The sequence below is a fragment of the Trachypithecus francoisi genome, unplaced genomic scaffold (assembly GCF_009764315.1).
Source record: "Trachypithecus francoisi isolate TF-2019V2 unplaced genomic scaffold, Tfra_2.0 Lachesis_group2, whole genome shotgun sequence".
NCBI classification, from domain to species: domain Eukaryota; kingdom Metazoa; phylum Chordata; class Mammalia; order Primates; family Cercopithecidae; genus Trachypithecus; species Trachypithecus francoisi.
This window is the reverse complement of record NW_022681465.1, coordinates 55581294-55600947: the sequence shown is the minus strand read 5'-3', so window position 1 is coordinate 55600947 and position 19654 is coordinate 55581294. Positions and strand designations below refer to the sequence as shown.

Here is a 19654-nt window from a genome sequence, read left to right as displayed (position 1 = left end):
CACCTATGTTCACTCAAAGTCCTAGGATCTACAGTCAGCAGGTGGCAAATCCAGCCTGAAGGGCTATCATTGTTTATACCACCATGCCTGGCAATAGTGAATGAAACTCTGGGAGGGAAGTAATTAATGTGACCTTGATGATATGTATATGATTAGGCAGCCCTGTTCTTTGTTAGCCTTCAACAATAGGTATCTTTTTGGTCACTGTCACAGGAGTGAAGACAGAATAGAATAACTTACCTTGTTATCCATGGGTGGATTCCAAGACCCACAGGAATCCACCCATGATCTCCAGAAAGTGAAGTTTTTATTTGAAGTTTGTTCTAGTCTAACAACTTTCATCACATTTTGTGTTTCAGTAGATGCCAAAGGAAAGCACTGAGTGTGTTGGTATTTCTCTTGCCTGCTTCAGCAGTGTCTGGCTCTCAAAGTTGTAGTCTTGGTACGTAACTTCAGAGCAAAACAGCCAAGAGCGTTAAAACTGCTATGTGGGTTGGGAAACAAACGTAGTGATCAGGCAAGCCATTTTAGAAGGGATGGTGGAAAAAACTGCTCCATACACTTAAGTCTTCTTAATATTATTTTTGACTTTTCAAGCATCTAAATTTCCTCTAATGTACACAATTAAATACTGAAATAGACATTATAATTTATTAGAAAATTTGAGATATTCTACACTTTAAATACATTGAACTTGTATCATAGAACTTTTAAATGATGAAGAATCTAATATTTTATGTAATTATGTAAGTCTAAGGAGATTACTTAGAGTAATTTTTTGTCTTCACTTTCAATATGATGCTCCCCTCCCTTTTTTTGAGATGGAGTCTTACTCTGTCGCCCAGGCTGGAGTGCAGTGGCTTGATCTTGGCTCACTGCAGCCTTCGCCTCTGGGGTTCAGGCGATTGTCCTGCCTCAGCCTCCTGAGGAGCTGGGACTACAGGTGTGCGCCACCACGAGCTAATGGGTTTCACCATGTTGGCCTGGCTGGTCTCAAACTCCTGACCTCAAGTGATCTGCCCGCCTTGGCCTCCCAAACTACTGGGATTACAGGCGTGGGCCACTGCCCGGCCTCAGTATGATACCTTTTGATGACAACAAAAGCCTTAACTTTAATGAAGTTGAATGTATCAGTCCTTCCTTTTATGGGTGAATGGTGTTGTGCCTTAAATAAGGAATTCTTTCAATCCCTGAGGTCTTAAACATATTCTCCTATAATTTTTTATCAACATTTTAAAGTTTAATTTTCAAATTTAAGTCATTAATCAATCTACTCAGAATTAATTAATTTATTTATTTATTAAGACAGAGTTTTGCTCTTGTTGCCCAGGCTGGAATGCAGTGGCGCGATCTTGGCTCACCGCAACCTCTGCCTCCTGGGTTCAAGTGATTCTCCGACCTCAGCCTCCCGAGTAGCTGGGATTACAGTCATGTGCCACCACACCCGGCTAATTTTGTGTTTTTGGTAGAGGCGGGGTTTCTCCATGTTGGTAGACTTCTGTCGAACTCCTGACCTCAGGTGGTCCACCCACCTCAGCCTCCCAAAGTGCTGGGATTACAGGTGTGAGCCACCGTGCCTGACTCAGAATTTATTTTTATGCATGATATATGTTAGGAATCTAATATCTTTCTATATGGATAATCAATTGTTTTGTACCAATTTTCAAATCATCCTTTTCCCATCAGTTTATGGAATTATTTATCATATATTGTTTCCAAATTTTTATGGGACTGTTTTGAACTCTTACTTTTCACTGGTCAGTGTTTGTCTGTAAGCCAGAATCACACAAACTTATTTACTATAGCATTATAATAACTTTTTACATCTGTAGGGAAAGTTCTCCCCCTCTATTTTTCTAATAAAACTTTCTGACTTCTCTTTAGCATTTGCTCCTCTCTTTATTTTAGAATCAACTTACTCAATTAATTGGGGGGAAAATTTTGAGATTTTTTTAGAATTGCATTGATCCTATAGATCCATTTGGGGAGGTGTTGACATCTTTGTGATATATATGTGAACATATGAATATGTCCCTCCATGAAAACAGTAGATACAGTGAGTCCTCACTTAACATTCTCAGTGGGTTCTTGGAAACTGCTGGCTGGGTATGAACTCTTACACCTGTAATCCCAGAACATTGGGAGGCTGACGTGAGAGGATCACTTGAGCCCAGGACCAGCCTGGGATGGGGAGACCCCATCTCTCCAAAGAATTACCGAGATGTGATGACACCCACCTGTGGTCCCAACTACTTGGGAGGCTGCGGCAGGAAGATCTCTTGAGACACAGAAGGCTGAGGCACAGTGAGCCATGTTTGCACCACTGCACTCTTGCCCAGGTGATAGAGCAAGACCCTATTTCAAAAAAAAAGAAAATAACTGCAACGTTAAGTGAAATGACGTATAATGAAACCAATTTTACCATAGGCTAATGGATATAAACAAAGTTAATATTTTGTCATATGATGTCATATTTGTCATATTTGTCATACTATGTCATATTTCTGGCCACAGAAAACATCATCAAACTTCTAAATAAAGACCCAACACACTTCTAATATTAAACATTGAAATAAGTATGAGCTATATGTTTAAGAAATATTAATAAAAATGAATAACATTGTTATATACGTAATTTTTGGTAAATCAGGGAGTAACAGAGGTCATAGTGATGGTGGGTTAAATCAAGGAGTAAATGTTTGTGTAGTGAAGATTGTAAGAAGCACCTCCTCCTACCATGCAGCTCAAAAACAAGTAATACATATGGCAGACTTGCTTATCACTTTTGTGTTACATCAGTGTATTGTCATGCATTTGTATGATTATCACATACTCTATGAATTTTTACTTGACAATCATTTGTATTCATTCATTTTCCAACCCACTTACTCCATTTCAGAGTCATGGGTAGCCAGAGCCTATCCTGGCAGTGCAGGGCACCAGGCAGGAACCAGCCCTGGACAGGATGCCATCCCGTCACAGGGCACACTCACACACACACTCAGACCGCGGCTATTACAGCAATGAACCTAACTTGCACATCTTTGGCATGTGGGAGGAAACTGGAATACCCAGAGAAAATCCACACAGGCATAGGGAGAATATGCAAAGACAGTGCCCCGGCTGGGAATGTATTTTTCTTTATTAATTTTGTAATAAAATGACATTGAATGAAATGACATTATTTGAGGACCTGCTGTGTTTTTATTTTGGTTTTAAGTCCTTTCAGTAAAGTTTTAAAGTGTTCTCTATAAAGGATTTTTACATCTTTTATTAGATTAATTACTAAGTACTTTTTGTTAGTATATAGGTCATATCTTTTTTACAATAGTCTTCTAACTATTTGCTGCTCTTATACAAAAATGCAACTGAGTTTCCATCTTGATCTTTTTTTTTAATTTTTATTTTATTTTTTATTTTTTTTTGAGACGGAGTCTCACTTTGTTGCCCAGGCTGGAGTGCAGTGGCCGGATCGCAGCTCACTGCAGGCTCCGCCTCCCAGGTTCACGCCATTCTCCTGCCTCAGCCTCCCGAGTAGCTGGGACTACAGGCGCCCACCACCTCGCCCGGCTAGTTTTTTGTATTTTTTAGTAGAGACGGGGTTTCACAGTGTTAGCCAGGATGGTCTCGATCTCCTGACCTCGTGATCCGCCCGTCTCGGCCTCCCAAAGTGCTGGGATTACAGGCTTGAGCCACCACACCCGGCCTTCCATCTTGATCTTAAATCTAGCCATTTTGCTAGAGATCCTGTCATTAATTATAATACTTTGTATTATATATGTATAATAGTTTGTATAGAGATTGGTTTTCCTTGTGGGCAGCCATGTGATCTGCCAATGACAGTTTTGTTTTGTCTAATGCCTTTTTATTTCTTTTTATTGTCATGTTTTTCTATCTGTGACCTCCAGGAAAATGTGGATATCGTGTCTTGATTGACCTAAGGAAAGGTTTCTACCATTTCACCATTAGGCCTGTGTTTGCTGCAGGTTTTTGGTAGCTATCCTTGACCTGGTTGAAGAAGTTGTCTAAGGGTCATTTTGTTCTCTCAGTCACTCCCCACTTACTGGTGGATGGTGTCAGGAAGAAACCTGTTTCCCAGCTAAATAAACATTGTTTAAATATTAGAACTGTGAAGTCTAAATTTTTATATGATTTTTTTCTATATATACAACAAATTGATTTTTGTATATCAATTAGTTCTGAAATCCTAAATTTCAAATAAACTAAAAACTTCATTCTGTATTAAATTCAGGAGAAATAAAATGCTCAAAGAACACCTACGTGATTGTATAGTTTTAAAAGCCAGCAGTTTCTGTGTCGTTCAATATAAAAATGTTATTCCTTTTGAAAATATTGGAAAGTGTCAGACTTGCTTATTCACTTTGGGTAATACATCTTTTTCACCAATGTACATACAATTTAAATTCAGAAGAGAGTAACATTTCTATTCATGTAAATGCCACACACATTATTTTACTCATCAAGGCCTTCAAATAAGTTTCACATCTGACTTTTACATTAGGCCCAAGCCAAATGTATTTTCATTTGTTTTAGTTCATTTCTTCTGTTTCAGTTAATTCGTTTATAGGGCATTGGGACTTCATGTGGCTACTTTGGGCATCTTTTATTTTTAAGAATTTATGATTTATAAAAATGATTATAGCATTTATAGTTTCAAAGGAATTTCATACATATTAATTGTTTTAAACTTTACACAATGCACATAAGGCTAGGATTTCTATTATTATTAAATCTTACAGATGAGAAATGAAATGTATCTAACCAATGGCTAAGCCAGAAACGGAACTAACTCTAAAAGGTATTATAATGTGCTTTACCACTACAAATCTTATTTATTGTTATTTTAGTTGACTAAATTAATACTTTTAAAGAATACACTGTCAAATTACTGATTCTCATTGCATGAAAAAGCCAAATTGAACAGTAAGTATAAATTCTCTTATCTTTCAGGGTATTGGAAGGCTTAAGTTTTCTACAAAATAAAAAGTGTATATTTTTTCTTTTTTTCTCATATCTTTTCTAAACTATCAATTTAGAAACATTTCTATTTCTGCATTTCCATTGATCACTCTCATGTGCTTGTTGAATTTGGTAATCCTGTTTGAGACAGCTCCTTTAACAATGCTGTCACAGTTCAGGGAGTCTTGGCATGACATACGTAACCCTTCTGTATGGTATTCTCTCTGGCATTACATTCTTACGTTACTTTCTCGCTGGCATTGCATTCTTTCACTTTCCATTTTGTACTTTTCTCTCTTGCTTTATTTGTATGTAGTGTTCTGAAGTCCAAGTAACAAAATGTCATTTGGAAGTTATGTGAATTATTCGTAAATTACATAAATATGTTTATAAGGAGTTATTGAATTGTTCGTGATGGTGATCCATGAAATAACTAAGAAAATTTGTTTGATTTTTAATGATTTCAGCCAATGAAAAAGTATAGAAAACAGTATAACAGACACCCCTAACCCATTTACCCATCACACAAATGTCATAGAGATTGATGTTTTGTAATATTTAGGAGTTTTTTTAAGTAAATAAAAAATTACAGATACAGCTAAGGTCATACATAATTAACTGCTGTTCCTTTTTCTCCATCTTCACCTCTTAACCTACATGGTAACCATTATCCTGATGTTATTTGTTATCCTTATGCATAGTTTTTATTCTTTTGTTTGACATGCATGTGTATGTATGTGTGTATATATATATGTATAAACTAGCAGCATATAATCTTTTATGTATTTTGAAAAATATACATTAATGTCTCACTGAGCCTTAGTATTCTGCATTGTAAATAATTGTTTTAATAATTGTACAAGTAGATCTATTTATTTTCCTAATGGTAGACAATTAGATTATCTCTATTTTTGTCAGTTATGAATACATACAAACAGTACTACAGTGAACAGTTTTATACATGCCTTTTTGAGCACTTGTATGTTTCTTGGATAGATATTTAAAAGAGGAATTGCTGGGTCATCTAGACCAGTATACACGATCTTTAACTTTACTAGACATTTCCAAATTGCTCTCCATATCTTCCCAGCATACTGTGTTGAAAAGACTGTCCTTTGTCGGCCGGGCGCGGTGGCTCAAGCCTGTAATCCCAGCACTTTGGGAGGCCGAGACGGGCGGATCACGAGGTCAGGAGATCGAGACCATCCTGGCTAACACGGTGAAACCCCGTCTCTACTAAAAAGTACAGAAAACTAGCCGGGCGAGGTGGCGGGCGCCTGTAGTCCCAGCTACTCGGGAGGCTGAGGCAGGAGACTGGCGTCAACCCGGGAGGCGGAGCTTGCAGTGAGCTGAGATCCGGCCACTGTACTCCAGCCTGGGCGACAGAGCAAGACTCCGTCTCAAAAAAAAAAAAAAAAAAAAAGAAAAGACTGTCCTTTGTCTACTGTGCTGCAGTGTCACCTTTGTCATAAATCAAGGAACTGTATACATGTCAGTCTGTTTCTGTGCTTTCCATTCCACTGGTTATATATGTATATTATTGTGCCAAATCACACTACTATAATTACTATAACATTATAATATTGAGTCATCCAGTTCATGAACATGGTATATTCCTTCACTTAATTAGGTCTTCTTTAATTTCTTTCGATAATGTTGTGTAGTTTTCTGTGTAGAGTCTTGCTCATTTTGTTAGATTTATTCTTAGGTATTTGATTTTGTTTGATACTATGGTAAATTGTATCATTAAAAATGTTTTATTTTGAATTACAGGTTGAGGATTCCTAATCTGAAAATCTAAAATCTGAAATGCTCCAATGAGCATTTCCTTTAAGCATCATATTGTTGCTCAAAAAGCTTTGGATTTCAGAGCATTTTAGATTTTATTTTAAATGCAAATATTTCAAGATCCAAAAAATTGAAATTGGAAACACTTCTGTCCCCAAGTGTTTTGGATAAGTGATATTCAACCTGTATTTGTTGCTAAAATATAGGGGAAAAGTTGATTTTTGAATACTGAACTTGTATCTAAAGTTCAGTTTGTAAAGATTTCCTTGGATTTTCTGGTAGCACAATCATGACATATAGGAATAATGAGTTTTATTATTTGCTTTCTAATCCTTATACCTCTTATTTTTATTTTCCTTTCCTGCCCGTTTTTTTTCTTTCTTTCTTTCTTTTCTTTTTTTTTTTTTTTTTGAGATGGAGTCTCGCTCTGTCGCCCAGGCTGGAGTGCAGTGGTGCAATCTCAGCTCACTGCAAGCTTTGCCTCCTGGATTCATGCCATTCTCCTGCCTCAGCCTCCCGAGTAGCTGGGACTACAGTCGCCTGCCACCACGCCCAGCTAATTCTTGTATTTTTAGTAGAGACAGGGTTTCACTGTGTTAGCCCGATGGTCTCGATCTCCTGACCTCATGATCCACCCACCTTAGCCTCCCAAAATGCTGGGATTACAGGCGTGAGCCACCGCATCCGGCCTCATTTTTTTCACAAGTGAATGTTGAATTTTTTCAAATGCTTTCTCTGTGTTATTGGAAATAATTGTATGGTTTCTTTATTCTGTTAATGTGGTGAATTACATTGATTGGCCTTTGAATATTAAACCAACTTTGTATTTCTCGAAAGCTCTAAGTGGTTTATATAACCTTGGATTGACTTGTTAATAGTTTATTAAGAAGTTTTGCATGTATATTTATGGGTGAAATTGGTCTGTAATTTTTCTTGTAATGTTCTTATCAGGTTTGGATATCAATATTCTTGATATCCAAATCTGAAATTATTTGGGAAAAATTCTTGTTTTGTTCACTAGAAGAATTTTTGTAATATTGGTGCTATTTCTTTCTTAAATGTTTGCAAGAATTCAGTAGGGGTGTTCTCTGCATTTAGAGTTTTTCTTGTGGGCTTTTACAAATTTAATAAATACAGGATTGTTAGGTTTTCTATTTCTTGTGTCATTTTGTGATTTTTAAAAAAGGAGATAAAGACATATGTTAAAAAAGAGATTAAAGAGATATAAAATATTTGATCATGTCAATATTTCATTGTTTTATGACAGGCTTATTTTTTACTCTGTAAAATTCATTTTATTTTTATCGTTAGTTTTATCATTCTGCTTATACGAAACTACTTTCCAGGTTCTTACTGTGTTAAGCTCTTTCTGTCACAAGAAGCAGATATACTCAAGTTCCTTCAAGTAATGGAGATGTATTAGGTGCGATATAAAGCCATATGGTGCCATAAGAGAAAGGAATTACACAGGAAGAGAAGGATCTCTAGCACAGTTTGGCATTAGGGAGACTGGAAATGTGTAGCTAATTAGAATACGATACAGCTTTAGGGATGGAACAGGTTTTCTTCTTATCTACCATTAGCAACACCTTATAAGGCTTTACTTTGATACCCAGTTATTTATGTGAAGTTTCTCACTTCCTTTTGGCTTTTATCTTTCCTTCCTTTCATTACTAACTATCCTCTTTACCCCTGGTCTAAATAATTTTTCATCATACCTTTTATTTTCTCATAACTACTTACTCATGATCCCCGGTGCCTTGTGGCCTGTTTCTGTGATTCTTTTTAGCCTCTCTTCAAGCTACCAGGTAACTGAACCTCTCTCATTCTCAGTTAACTCACAAGAGATTATTTGATTGGCCTAGTTTGAGAAGCTTTTATGCTAGGCCCATTGGCTGGCTCTGGGGTTTTTTGTTTGTTTGTTTGTTTTTTGAGATGGAGTCTCACTCTCACTTGTGCTGGAACGCAGTGACATTATCTTGACTCACTGCAACCTCCACCTCCTGGCTTCAAGCGATTCTTGTGTCTCAGCCTCCTGAGTAACTGGCATCATCACACTCAGCTAATTTTTGTACAGTTGGAGTTTTGCCATGTTGGCCAGCCTGGTCTCGAACTCCTGGCCTCAAGCAGTCCACCTCCTTGGCCTCCCAAAGTGCTGAGATTACAGGTGTGAGCCACCATGCTTGACCGGCTTGGCTACTCTTGACCAGGCAGCTATTGCCAAAGTGTGGGATTCACATAGCACAGAGCATGGATACCCTGGGCTAACTCCTCTGCCAAGGGCTGTAGTTGGACAATTTCCCTTAGCAGGGGTGTGTACCTGGAAAATACTGTAATTGATCAATACAGAGAAGTTCTAGAAAATTAAGTTGTTGCAGGAGTTATAGTTCTGCCTCCTCTACATGCTCTGGTGAATGCTAGTAAATAATTAAATGCTGATAAACCAATGTCTAGAATTTGATGTTATAAATATCTTTTAATAGTCATCTACCTGTAACTGAAAAATTGCTGCCAGAAATTATATGTGCTGCCAACCCCAAATAGGGCCTTGGGCAATTAGATATGTAATACCTGTTATTTTAAGATGGGCAAATGAAAATTGATAGACTTTAAACATAAGCAATAGGCAGAACATGCACATAGGCAGATTAAAAAATGCTTAATGAGGAAGCCATAGCAGTTATCCACTTCTGGTCTTATTTCCTTTTTAATACCCAGGAACAGCTATGTGTACTGCTAAGAATTCACTTTTCTGCAGTATCACACAGTTCAGGTTGAAGGACTCTATTTAAAAGCTGGACAAAAACCACCTTCTTATTTTCTGTTTTCTTTGCAACTATGGCCATGAGACACAGTTCTGGTCACTGAAATGTAAGTTTTCTGGGGGGATCCTGGATTCTGGAGGACCGCTTTCTTTTTGTGATATTTATGCTGCAAAGTAATGTTTTGCCTAATGCCTTTCCATTTATGAGATAAATTGTGGATATTATCTAAAAACGTTTCTGGTACAATAAGTGAAATTCCTTTCTAATTTTTAGGAGGACTCAGAGAGAGTAATGATAATTACTGGACCAAACATGGGTGGAAAGAGCTCCTACATAAAACAAGTTGCATTGATTACCATCATGGCTCAGATTGGCTCCTATGTTCCTGCAGAAGAAGCGACAATTGGGGTTGTGGATGGCATTTTCACAAGGTAAGTACATGAATGCAGTTTGAATATATTCTTGAAAATAAGTCAAGCCCACGTTATCACATGAATTTTCCTTTTGTGTACATATTTAGATGCTCTTAAAGCATTCAGCATTTAGGAAAGGTCAGGCACAGTGGCCCACACCTGTGATCCCAGCACTTTGGAGACCAAGGCAAGAGGATCACTTCAGTCTAGGAGTTTGAGAGCAGCCTGGGCAACATGGAAAAACCCCATCTTGACAAAAAATCAAAAAATTAGCCAGAAACCTGAGGTGGGAGGATCACCTGAGGCTGGGGAGGTTAAGGCAACAGTGAGCCAAGGTCACACCATTGCACTCCAGCCTGGGCAACAGAGTGAGACCCTGTCTCAAAAAAAAAAAAAAAAAAAAGACATTATTTTTATCATGATGGATAATACTAGAAAGAACTTAGGAGTTAATTTTGTCCAGTAGTTTCCAAATTATTTTTAGTTATTGAGTTCTTTTTTATCTTATTTTATTTATTATTTTTTTTTTTTTTTTTTGAGATGGAGTTTGGCTCTTGTTGCCTAGGCCAGAGTGCAATGAAACTATATCGGCTCACTGCAACCTTCACCTCCCCAGTTCAAGCTATTCTTCTCCCTCCTCCTCCCGAGCAGCTGGGATTACAGGCGCCCGCAACCGTGCCTGGCTAATTTTTGTATTTTTAGTAGGGGCAGTGTTTCGCCAGGTTGGCCAGGCTTGTCTCGAACTCCTGACCTCAAGTGAGCCGCCCGCCTTGGCCTACCAAAGTGCTGGGATTACAGGCGTGAGCCACCATACCCAGCTGAGTTATTATTTTGAAGAAAACCTTTTGTAGAAAATAAATATTTAAACAGATAAAAACAGATCTGCTCTGTCTTCCAGGGGTAGAAGGCTTAGAGACTTGGCTGTTAGGCTCTGTAGAGCACAGTCTGAAAACTAGTCCATCCTTCCCATTTTAGGTGCAGACCTGAGACAAACTGCAAAAGGCGTTGGACCGAGATCATTTTGTTGATATCCCTTTTTACTCTACAAATATTACATGCAACTAAGTCTTACCCTCAATGTGTAAACCTAAATTTTATGCCATGTTAGGAATATGAATGAAATATCCTGGTTTCACTAAGGAGAATTCATAGTTTAATCTGTTTAACACCTTCTGATTAATCAGTTCTTAAAGCATTGTGTATATGTCTTACATGTACATTTCTAAAAAGTAAATACAGTCTCTGTGCATAGTCAAGCTCTGTGTACAGTGTCTGAGTTGTTGTCCAACTACATATTTATATAATATTTGACTATGGAATCACATCAGCATCTATCACATGCTAATGCTGATATTCTTGAGTAGACACTAAAATGCTTTAAAATTTCATTTTCCATCTGAGAATGAACAAAGTACCCTGAATTCTGTTTGATGCCGTGTCACCAAATAGGTGTTATTCTGATCCCCATATATGTTTAAATTAACTCAAAATAAGAAATTTAGAGTCTTTCTTTAGTCTTAAGGCTGTAATTCATTTTCTATTTTATAAGAGAAACAAACCAGGTATTTTATTTTGGTTACAGTATTAAGGAAAGTAACAGAGATATTTAGTAAAGAAAAAAAAAGAAAAAAATTATTGGTCAATATAAGAGGATTTACCTGGAAGGGAATCTTGTTACTGAGCGGAATATCAAGATTGTTTGTAGATACAAGTAAAATAAAAGAAGGGTTTATTTTTGTCATATAAGGAGAAGGCTGGAGGTGGGTAGCTGCTTCTGGTGTTTCAGTGGCTCTGCCATTTCACTGGCCTTTCCCTCAGAGTTGTAAGATTGCTGCTGCAGCTCCAGGCATCACATTCCTATTCACGTGAGGTAAAAAGGAGACGGGGCTGCCATAGCTTCCCCCACCGCCCCTCTGTTTGTTTTTGTTGTTGTTGTTGTTTTGTTTTGTTTTAGGACATCAGTAGGTTTTCAGGATCCTCCCAGAAAACTTACATTTCAGTGACCAGAACTATGTCTCGTGGCCGTAGTTGCAAAGAAAACAGAAAATAAGAAGGTGGTTTTTGTCCAGCTTTTAAATAGAGTTAAGCACAGTAATTGGGAATGCAATCAGTGGTAATCAGAAAATAGTTTCTGTCATAGGGTGTGAAATCAGTAATAATCAGTAATAGCTAACGTTTATGATATCTTTACAATATTAGTGTAATATTCTTATCAAGGTACAGGCACTGTTATGTGCACCTTATATAGAGTACTTTATGTAAAGTACATTCAGTGAGTACATGTCTAAGCGTTCTAAACCATGCTAATTTCAAGAAATTGGAGTATTTATCCATTCATTTTCATTTATTCATTCATCCTACATGTACTAAATGAATACCTAACATATGGCAGTCACTGAGAATACAAAGGAACCACAGTTTTTGATTTCATGAAAGCTACCTAGTGGAGAAAATCAGCATTAACCAAATAATCACATGCAGAAATGTGAAACTGCAGCTATGACAAGTCTATGAAGGCTATTATATGCAAGATGCTGGGTTAGGCTGTGATCCTGGGATATGATCTGGTCGGGGACATCAGGGGAAGGCTTCCCTTAGCAAGTAACTTTTGAGTGCCTATCTGAAGGATGAGTGTAAGAAGGAAGGAAGAACATTTCAGAGAGATCGTGTGCAAAAGTCCTTTAGCATAAAAAACATAGACTATGAGTGAAGGCTGGTCCTCCAGGAGAGCAAGATTCTAGGTGAAGCATAGCCATGTTAGGAGTTTATCCTAAGAACCATGGTAAACTATTGAAGAATTTTAACCAGGGTTTCGCGTGATTATGTCTGCATTGGTTACACTGTAAAGAATGTCTGGAGAAAAAAACCAAGTAGATCAGAGGAACCCAAAGAGCAGGCTCTTTTGGTGGTCCTGGTGAGAGGATCAGTAGCTTGGATTAAGTTTGTAGTGCTAGTTTAAGTGGAAAGGAGTCATATTTGAAATATATTTGGGAAATAAATCACCAGGACTTGGTGATAGATGGGGGTATGGCAGCTGAGATAAATGAAGTTGTCAGAGATGTCATTGAGTTTGTGCTTCTGAATGGTAAATGCTGGCATTTACTAGAAGAGGATGATGTTTTTTCATAGATTCTGACTTTATCTTTGTATATAATAAGTAGAATTATTCTGAGACATTCAAAGGGAGCTATCATGTAGTAGGCAGTGGATATAAAGTTTAGATTTCAGAGACAGAGATCAAAGGTAAAGATGTAAATTTGTTGTGAGACATTTTTGTGTACATGATTGGGTGTGGATGAGATCATTTTGACAGAGAGTATAGTGGAGAAGATTAATGTTCTGAGACTGAACCTTAAAACTGCTGAGATTTCATAGTTGAGTAAGAAGGTAAGGTTGAAAACCAACAAAGGAAGTGTAGCCAGAGAAGCAGGAGAAAAAACAGGACATTACAGTGTCACGGGAGCAAGGGGAAAGAGTGCTTCAAGAAGAAAAGAAGTGGTCAGTAGTGCTGAAAGGTTAGGTGAGGTGAAACCCGAAAAGTCACCTTTGGTCTTAGCAAAATAACTGTCACTAATGACCTTAGCAGGAGCTGCTTTCGTGGAGTGGTGGGGCCACACTCCAGTTAAAAGAGAACTAAAGAGTGAGTTAGAGGTCAGGAAGTAGAGGGTGTTAGTACAGGTGATACTGCCAGGGTTGGCCAGGAAGAAGGCAGGAGAGATCCAGTGAGGGGCTTGTTTTGTTTTTAAATGGTAGACTTGAACATATTTCAGTAGGATATCCAGTGGGATATGTTATACCCAAGAATTTATGATTCTAAAAAAAACAAAAAATAAATTGATCACCTTTGGAGGATCCTAGAATGAATCCTAATGATATTTAAAATCAAAATATCATTAGTCACTTTGGAGGATGAAAACTGAAAAAAAGAAAGATCCAAGCAGGTATCCTATCTTTTCAAATAGGTAACAGGGGGAAGTTTCTCTTTATAGAAATGTTCCAGCTAATAAACAAAGCAGGAATGATAAGAATTAGAGTATCACCCTTTTCGCAATCCCGATGTAATAACAGATTTAAGTAATAATCAGAAATGGCTGCTAATGTCACCAAAGCACAGACAGTCAGACATTAGGTAAAAGTTTGTGACAACTTATGATGTCTTCTGGCCCAAAAAAATCAAACCGAATAGTCGGGCGTGGTGGCTCATGCTTGTAATCCCAGCACTTTGGGAGGCCAAGGCGAGTGGATCACCTGAGGTTAGGAGTTCGAGACCAGCCTGGCCAACCATGGCCAACATGATGAAACCCGTCTGTACTAAAAATATAAAAAATACCCAGGTGTGGTGATGAGCACCTGTAATCCCAGCTACTCCAGAGTCTGAGGCAGGAGAATTGCTTGAACCAGGGAGATGGAGGTTGCAGTGAGCCAAGATCACGCCACTGCACTCCAGCCTAGGCAACAGATGGAGACTCTATCTTAAAAAAAAAAAAAAAAAATCAAACTGAAACTGTTCAGACCTCTAGATTTAGATACCAATTTACAAGAGAAAAAGAGAATAGAGGAACATGTTAAACACCACCATGGGGATACTGTCAGCAAAATCTAGACTGTGGGAAACTATAGGACAAATGGCTGGTGTTTTTTTTAACAAATAAATAGCAATGACAAAAAAAAATAGTCGGGGAGAGAGGGAAGAGAACCTGCATATTAAAAGAGAGTTAAAGACCAGTCACCCAGTTCCAACATACAGATCTTAATTCAGTCCTGACTCAAACACATAAACCTTTGTTTCAAAGCACTAGTGAAACATTTAAAAATTTTTTAGCACTGACTGGATATCTAATGATACTGAAGAATTACTTTAAATATTTAAGTGAGATAAACAGTGCAATGCTATGGTTATGATTTAATAGAAAAATCCTTACTTTAGTGATACATGCTAAAATGTTTACATATTACATGATCTGCTATGCAATATTTACATCACAATAATCAAGGATGGATAGGGAAATTTGGTAGGATAGAGATGAAATGAGATTGGCCATAATTGATGATTGTTTGAGTTTGATAATGGCTACATTAGAGTCGCATTATGCATTTTTCTTTGTTGTACATCTTTGGATTTTTTATAAGTTTTTTGTTGTTGTTCTAAAGTTCATGGGATTTAGCCATTTGAGAAAGAGACAAGTTCTTTTTGTAGGATAGGCATTGTTTGAAACTGTAGGTATGAAATCAGTGCATTGAATTGCAATTAGCATTTTGGGGCAATACTTCCTAGATTGTGCTTTGTGTACCACATCATAGCATATCAGGATGCAACCAATATCCAGTTGACCCAAATAAGCTTTAAAAAAAAAAAATACAGTAAAATGGAGTAGAAGAAAAAATATCAAAATCATGAATTTATAGCATGTGGCACAGAGGTGGAGTTATGCGATAAGAAGGCCATTACATTTTCATGTCATCAGTAATGACATAGAAATTATAATGGTATTAGGAGATGTTAACATTGGCCCAATAATGAGATTTAAACTCTGTTGTGCTAAAAACATATATATATTTTGAGATGGAGTTTCGCTCCTGTCGCCCAAGCTGGAGTGCACTGTCATGATCCCAGCTCACTGCAACCTCTGCCTCCTGGATTCAAGCTATTCTCCTGCCTCAGCCTCCTGAGTAGCTGGGATTACAGGCATCCACCACCACGTCCAGCTAATTTTTGTATTTTTAGTAGAGATGGGGTTTCGCCATGTTGGCCAGGCTGGTTTTGAACTCCTGACCTCAGGTGATCCGCCTGCCTTGGCCTCCCAAAGCACTGGAATTACAGGTGTGAGCCACCACACCCAGCCAAAAACATGTTTTTATTAATACCTTAGTGCACTATAATTTTATGCTAGACGTTAAGGATACAAACCTGAATAAGATAATTTACCTGTCTTTAAGGAGCTCAAGTGCAGTAAGGGAGATGGAGAAGCAAATCGTTACAATTTGGTAAGACCATGCAATACTAGAGAAGTGTATGTGTGTATGTGTTTATTTGCTTGCTTATTCATTCATTCATGTTTATCCTGCCATCTTCCAGAAAGGAGTGAGGCAGCTTGCAGAAAATTCAAACTAGCATAAGTGAATAAATAAGGATGAGGGCTTAAAATGGAGCCACGACTGAGGCTTAAAACATCAGTGCCTAACCACTGCTGTGGATAAGCCATAAATCTGATTCAAAGGTTTCCACAAAGCTAAATTTGTTCAGTTAAATAGTTCACAGGGCCCAGAAAACCAAATGAATTCATTAGTTAAGAAGAGAACTTAAAACGAATTTTTATTGTGTTTGACAGCAATCTTTTAGTAATAAAATCAGCTAGAAGAATGTATTGGGTAGTATCACACAGACCAGGTTTTGCTGGGTCCTGTTGGTTAGAGTTTAGGAAACAAATGTTCGATTATGTTATTCTTGGATCACAGGCTCCACTGAGACAGAAATGGTGCTTGTTCTGCGTACCTTTGATCCCCTATTCCTAGTACTAAGTAGATGTGCAGTAAATATTTGTTTAAAAACTGACAATAAAAAATTGTAATATAAATAAGATGTGTTGACATAACTCTGTTTCTTAGTCCAGACTTCTGGAATCTGACTGAAACATCCCCTTGTGATTCAAGCACCATCTAAAATAGTATACTGGAGCTTCACTAAGTTTTGCCACAGGACTCAAAAAGTCATCAAATTTCTATGTAGGGTTCAGTCTTACAAAGAAAACACTTAAGTTTAGGTATGTGACAGAATAAGTTATTAATACACAGGGAAAGAGCAAAAGTTCCAGTGTCATGAAGGTGGAGACTAATCATGGAGATTAGTCTGTCCTGACAACACTCTGTGTACCAGTGCACCTTTGTGATGCTGAGTAAGAGGAGATTTGCGCTTCATGAAGGTCCAGGTTAAGCTTAGTTGCTCAGTCTGGACTCTGGTCCCTAAAGTGGGAAGTCTCAGGCAAATCTGAGTATCAGACCATGCCAGCAATTCAACTCTCTTAATCTGCTTCTTTCTCTGTAAAATGGGATAATCATGATACTTATATTCCAGGGTGTTGTTGTGTAGTTTAAATAATGCATATGAAACAATCTAGTACCTGACATATAATAGTTCCTCGGGAATATTAGTTATAATTTTAAGTCCCATCTCTATGACACTTACTCTGACCATTTCATTCCACAATGGTCTATTTATGGTAAACTCCTAATGCCCTATTTATTTGGACTCTGAGTTATTTCAGTATCTCTCTTAGTTCATAACTGGTTATCCCATGCCATCATGCTGTTGTTCACTATTTGAGGGAAAGAACTCTACTCCATTGTGTATCCCCTGTCCCACCCAGGATGGCAGGAAGTATAGCTATTACTATAAATTAAAATCAATCAGAAACGAAATTATTTTCACATTTATATTACATTGTTTTCACTTCATCCTGAAAGTTTTCATTAGTCTGAAACATACCCAGAGATACTAATCCCATATTTCAAAATTGACCACAACTGTAAAGCATTAATTAATTAATAAAGAATTACATGTGCCAGTTTAAAAAGAAATATGCAGATTATGGAGATTTAAATACTGAAATATGGGACATATTCCTGTGCTCCTCCATTCGAGTAGCTGTTAGTTTATCACCTTCAGGTCATGTTTATAGAAGCAGTCTGCCACAGGCCCTGTGTCCCTGCGTATTCTTACTGAGTATATCAAGAAAGCCCCTGATTGCTTTTTACATGGGCCACTTATTTGTCAGGGTTGTGCTTGCAGCAGACAACCTGGAGGGAAAAGTTAATTCCTCCCTTAAAGAGGAAGCTTGCTTCCCTTGTTGTATGTACAGCATCCATGGTACATCATCCTCACAGGACTTGGGGGCTAATGCAAACCAACATGAGTAATAAAGTCTTTTGTCTCTGACCCAGTGGCCTTGTGTCTTCTGCTGGCATCTGTGAAACCAGTGGTATTAGGGTACCTTGTTAGCTTTTAAGTAGAGTAAAATCCTAGACTTTACACAGTTTTTGATAGGTCAATAGGATTCTCAGATCTCTTGCTAATATTAATTACCTGCAAAATGTGAGTAAACCGGCTGTGTATGGGAAAGAATGGGGGCTTTAGATCTAGAAAACTCAAGATTCTGTACAAGTTCTCCAGCATCCTGGCCATGTGCAAGTTACTTCATCTTTCTAGAACCCTGAGTGAAGTACCATGCCATAGTCAAAAGAATCAGACATGTTATACTTGAGTACAAATCTTGCTTTTCCCTTTTAACAACTATGTGACCTTTTTCGAATTACTACTTCTCAGTGTCTCCGTTCTTTTCCTGTAAAATGGAGATGATACTACTTACCCTCATATATTATTGTGGAAATTAAATAAAGTACATGAAAATGCCAGACACATAGTAGGTACCTAGTAAAGTTTAGTTTTTTTTTCTTCCAGATTCTATGCCATTAGTATTTTAGATTTAAAAGTCTGTCTTCATATATATGTGAATATAATACTCAGTTTTCTAAACTTTGCATCAGTTTTTGCATCTATAAAACAAAAAGTTTGATAATACCGACTTCACAAGGTTGATTTGAGGTAAGTTTTAAAAGGATGTGAAATCACTATGAAATGCTCCTCTTAGTTATTCTCTTTGAAAGAAGTTGACCAAATCTAACCTCCCTGATGCTTTCCCTCTTGGAGTGCTGTGGCCATAATCGAGTTGAGAATCCAGGAACCTAGAGGTATTGGGGGAACCCCCACCCCCGATGTTCAACATGGGTTCTTTTCTATTTCCCTAAGCATCAGCTGGCCTGAGAAATAAAGAGAAAGAGTACAAAAGAGAGAAATTTTAAAGCTGGGTGTCCGGGGGAGACATCACATGCCAGCAGGTTCTGTGATGCTCCCTGAGCCATAAAACCAGCAAGTTTGTATTAGCAATTTTCAAAAGGGGAGGGAGTGCACAAATAGGGTGTGGGTCACAGAGATCACATGCTTCACAAGGTAATAAAATATCACAAAGCAAATGGAGGCAGGGCGAGACCACAGGACGGGGCGAAATTAAAATTGCTAGTGAAGTTTCGGGCACGCATTATCATTGATAACATCTTATCAGGAGACAGGGTGTGCGAGCAGACAACCTGTCTGACCAAAATTTATTAGGTGGGAATTTCCTCATCCTAATAGGCCTGGGAGTACTACAGGAGACCGGGGCTTATTTCATCCCTTTGGCTTCGACCGTAAAAGACAGCCATCCCTAAAGGGGCCATTTCAGAGGCCTACCCTCAGGGGCCATTCTCTCTCTCAGGGATGTTCGTTGCTGAGAAAAATAATTTAGCGATATTTCTCCCATTTACTTTTGAAAGAAGAGAAGTATGTTTCTGTTCCTCCCAGCGCACCGGCGGTCAGAGTTTAAGGTTATCTGTCTTGTTCCTGAATATTGTTGTTATCCTGTTTTTTCAAGGTGCCCAGATTTCATATTGTTCAAGCACACATGCTCTACAAACAATTTGTGCAGTTAACACAATCATCACAGGGTCCTGAGGCGACATACATCCTCAGCTTACGAAGGTGACGGGATTAAGATATTAAAGTAAAGACAGCCCTAGGAAATCACAAGGGTATTGACTGGGGAAGTGATAAGTGTTCATGAAATCTTCACAATTTATGTTCAGAGATTGCAGTAAAGACAGGCATAAGAAATTATG

At 37.9% G+C, this 19654-nt stretch overlaps 1 protein-coding gene across 4 annotated transcripts in view; it reads left to right on the top strand.

The window, feature by feature from the left end:
* MSH3 (mutS homolog 3) overlaps nucleotides 1-19654 on the top strand; it is a 235572-nt gene that overhangs the window by 157608 nt on the left and 58310 nt on the right. For 3 of the 4 annotated variants that reach the window (XM_033179257.1, XM_033179256.1, XM_033179255.1), the window contains exon 20: nucleotides 9807-9964. In XM_033179257.1, coding sequence (XP_033035148.1) covers nucleotides 9807-9964 — 158 coding nt within the window. Of the gene's footprint in view, nucleotides 1-4760; nucleotides 4820-9806; nucleotides 9965-19654 lie in introns of those variants that run through there. The other variant, XM_033179258.1, reaches the window with a different exon arrangement.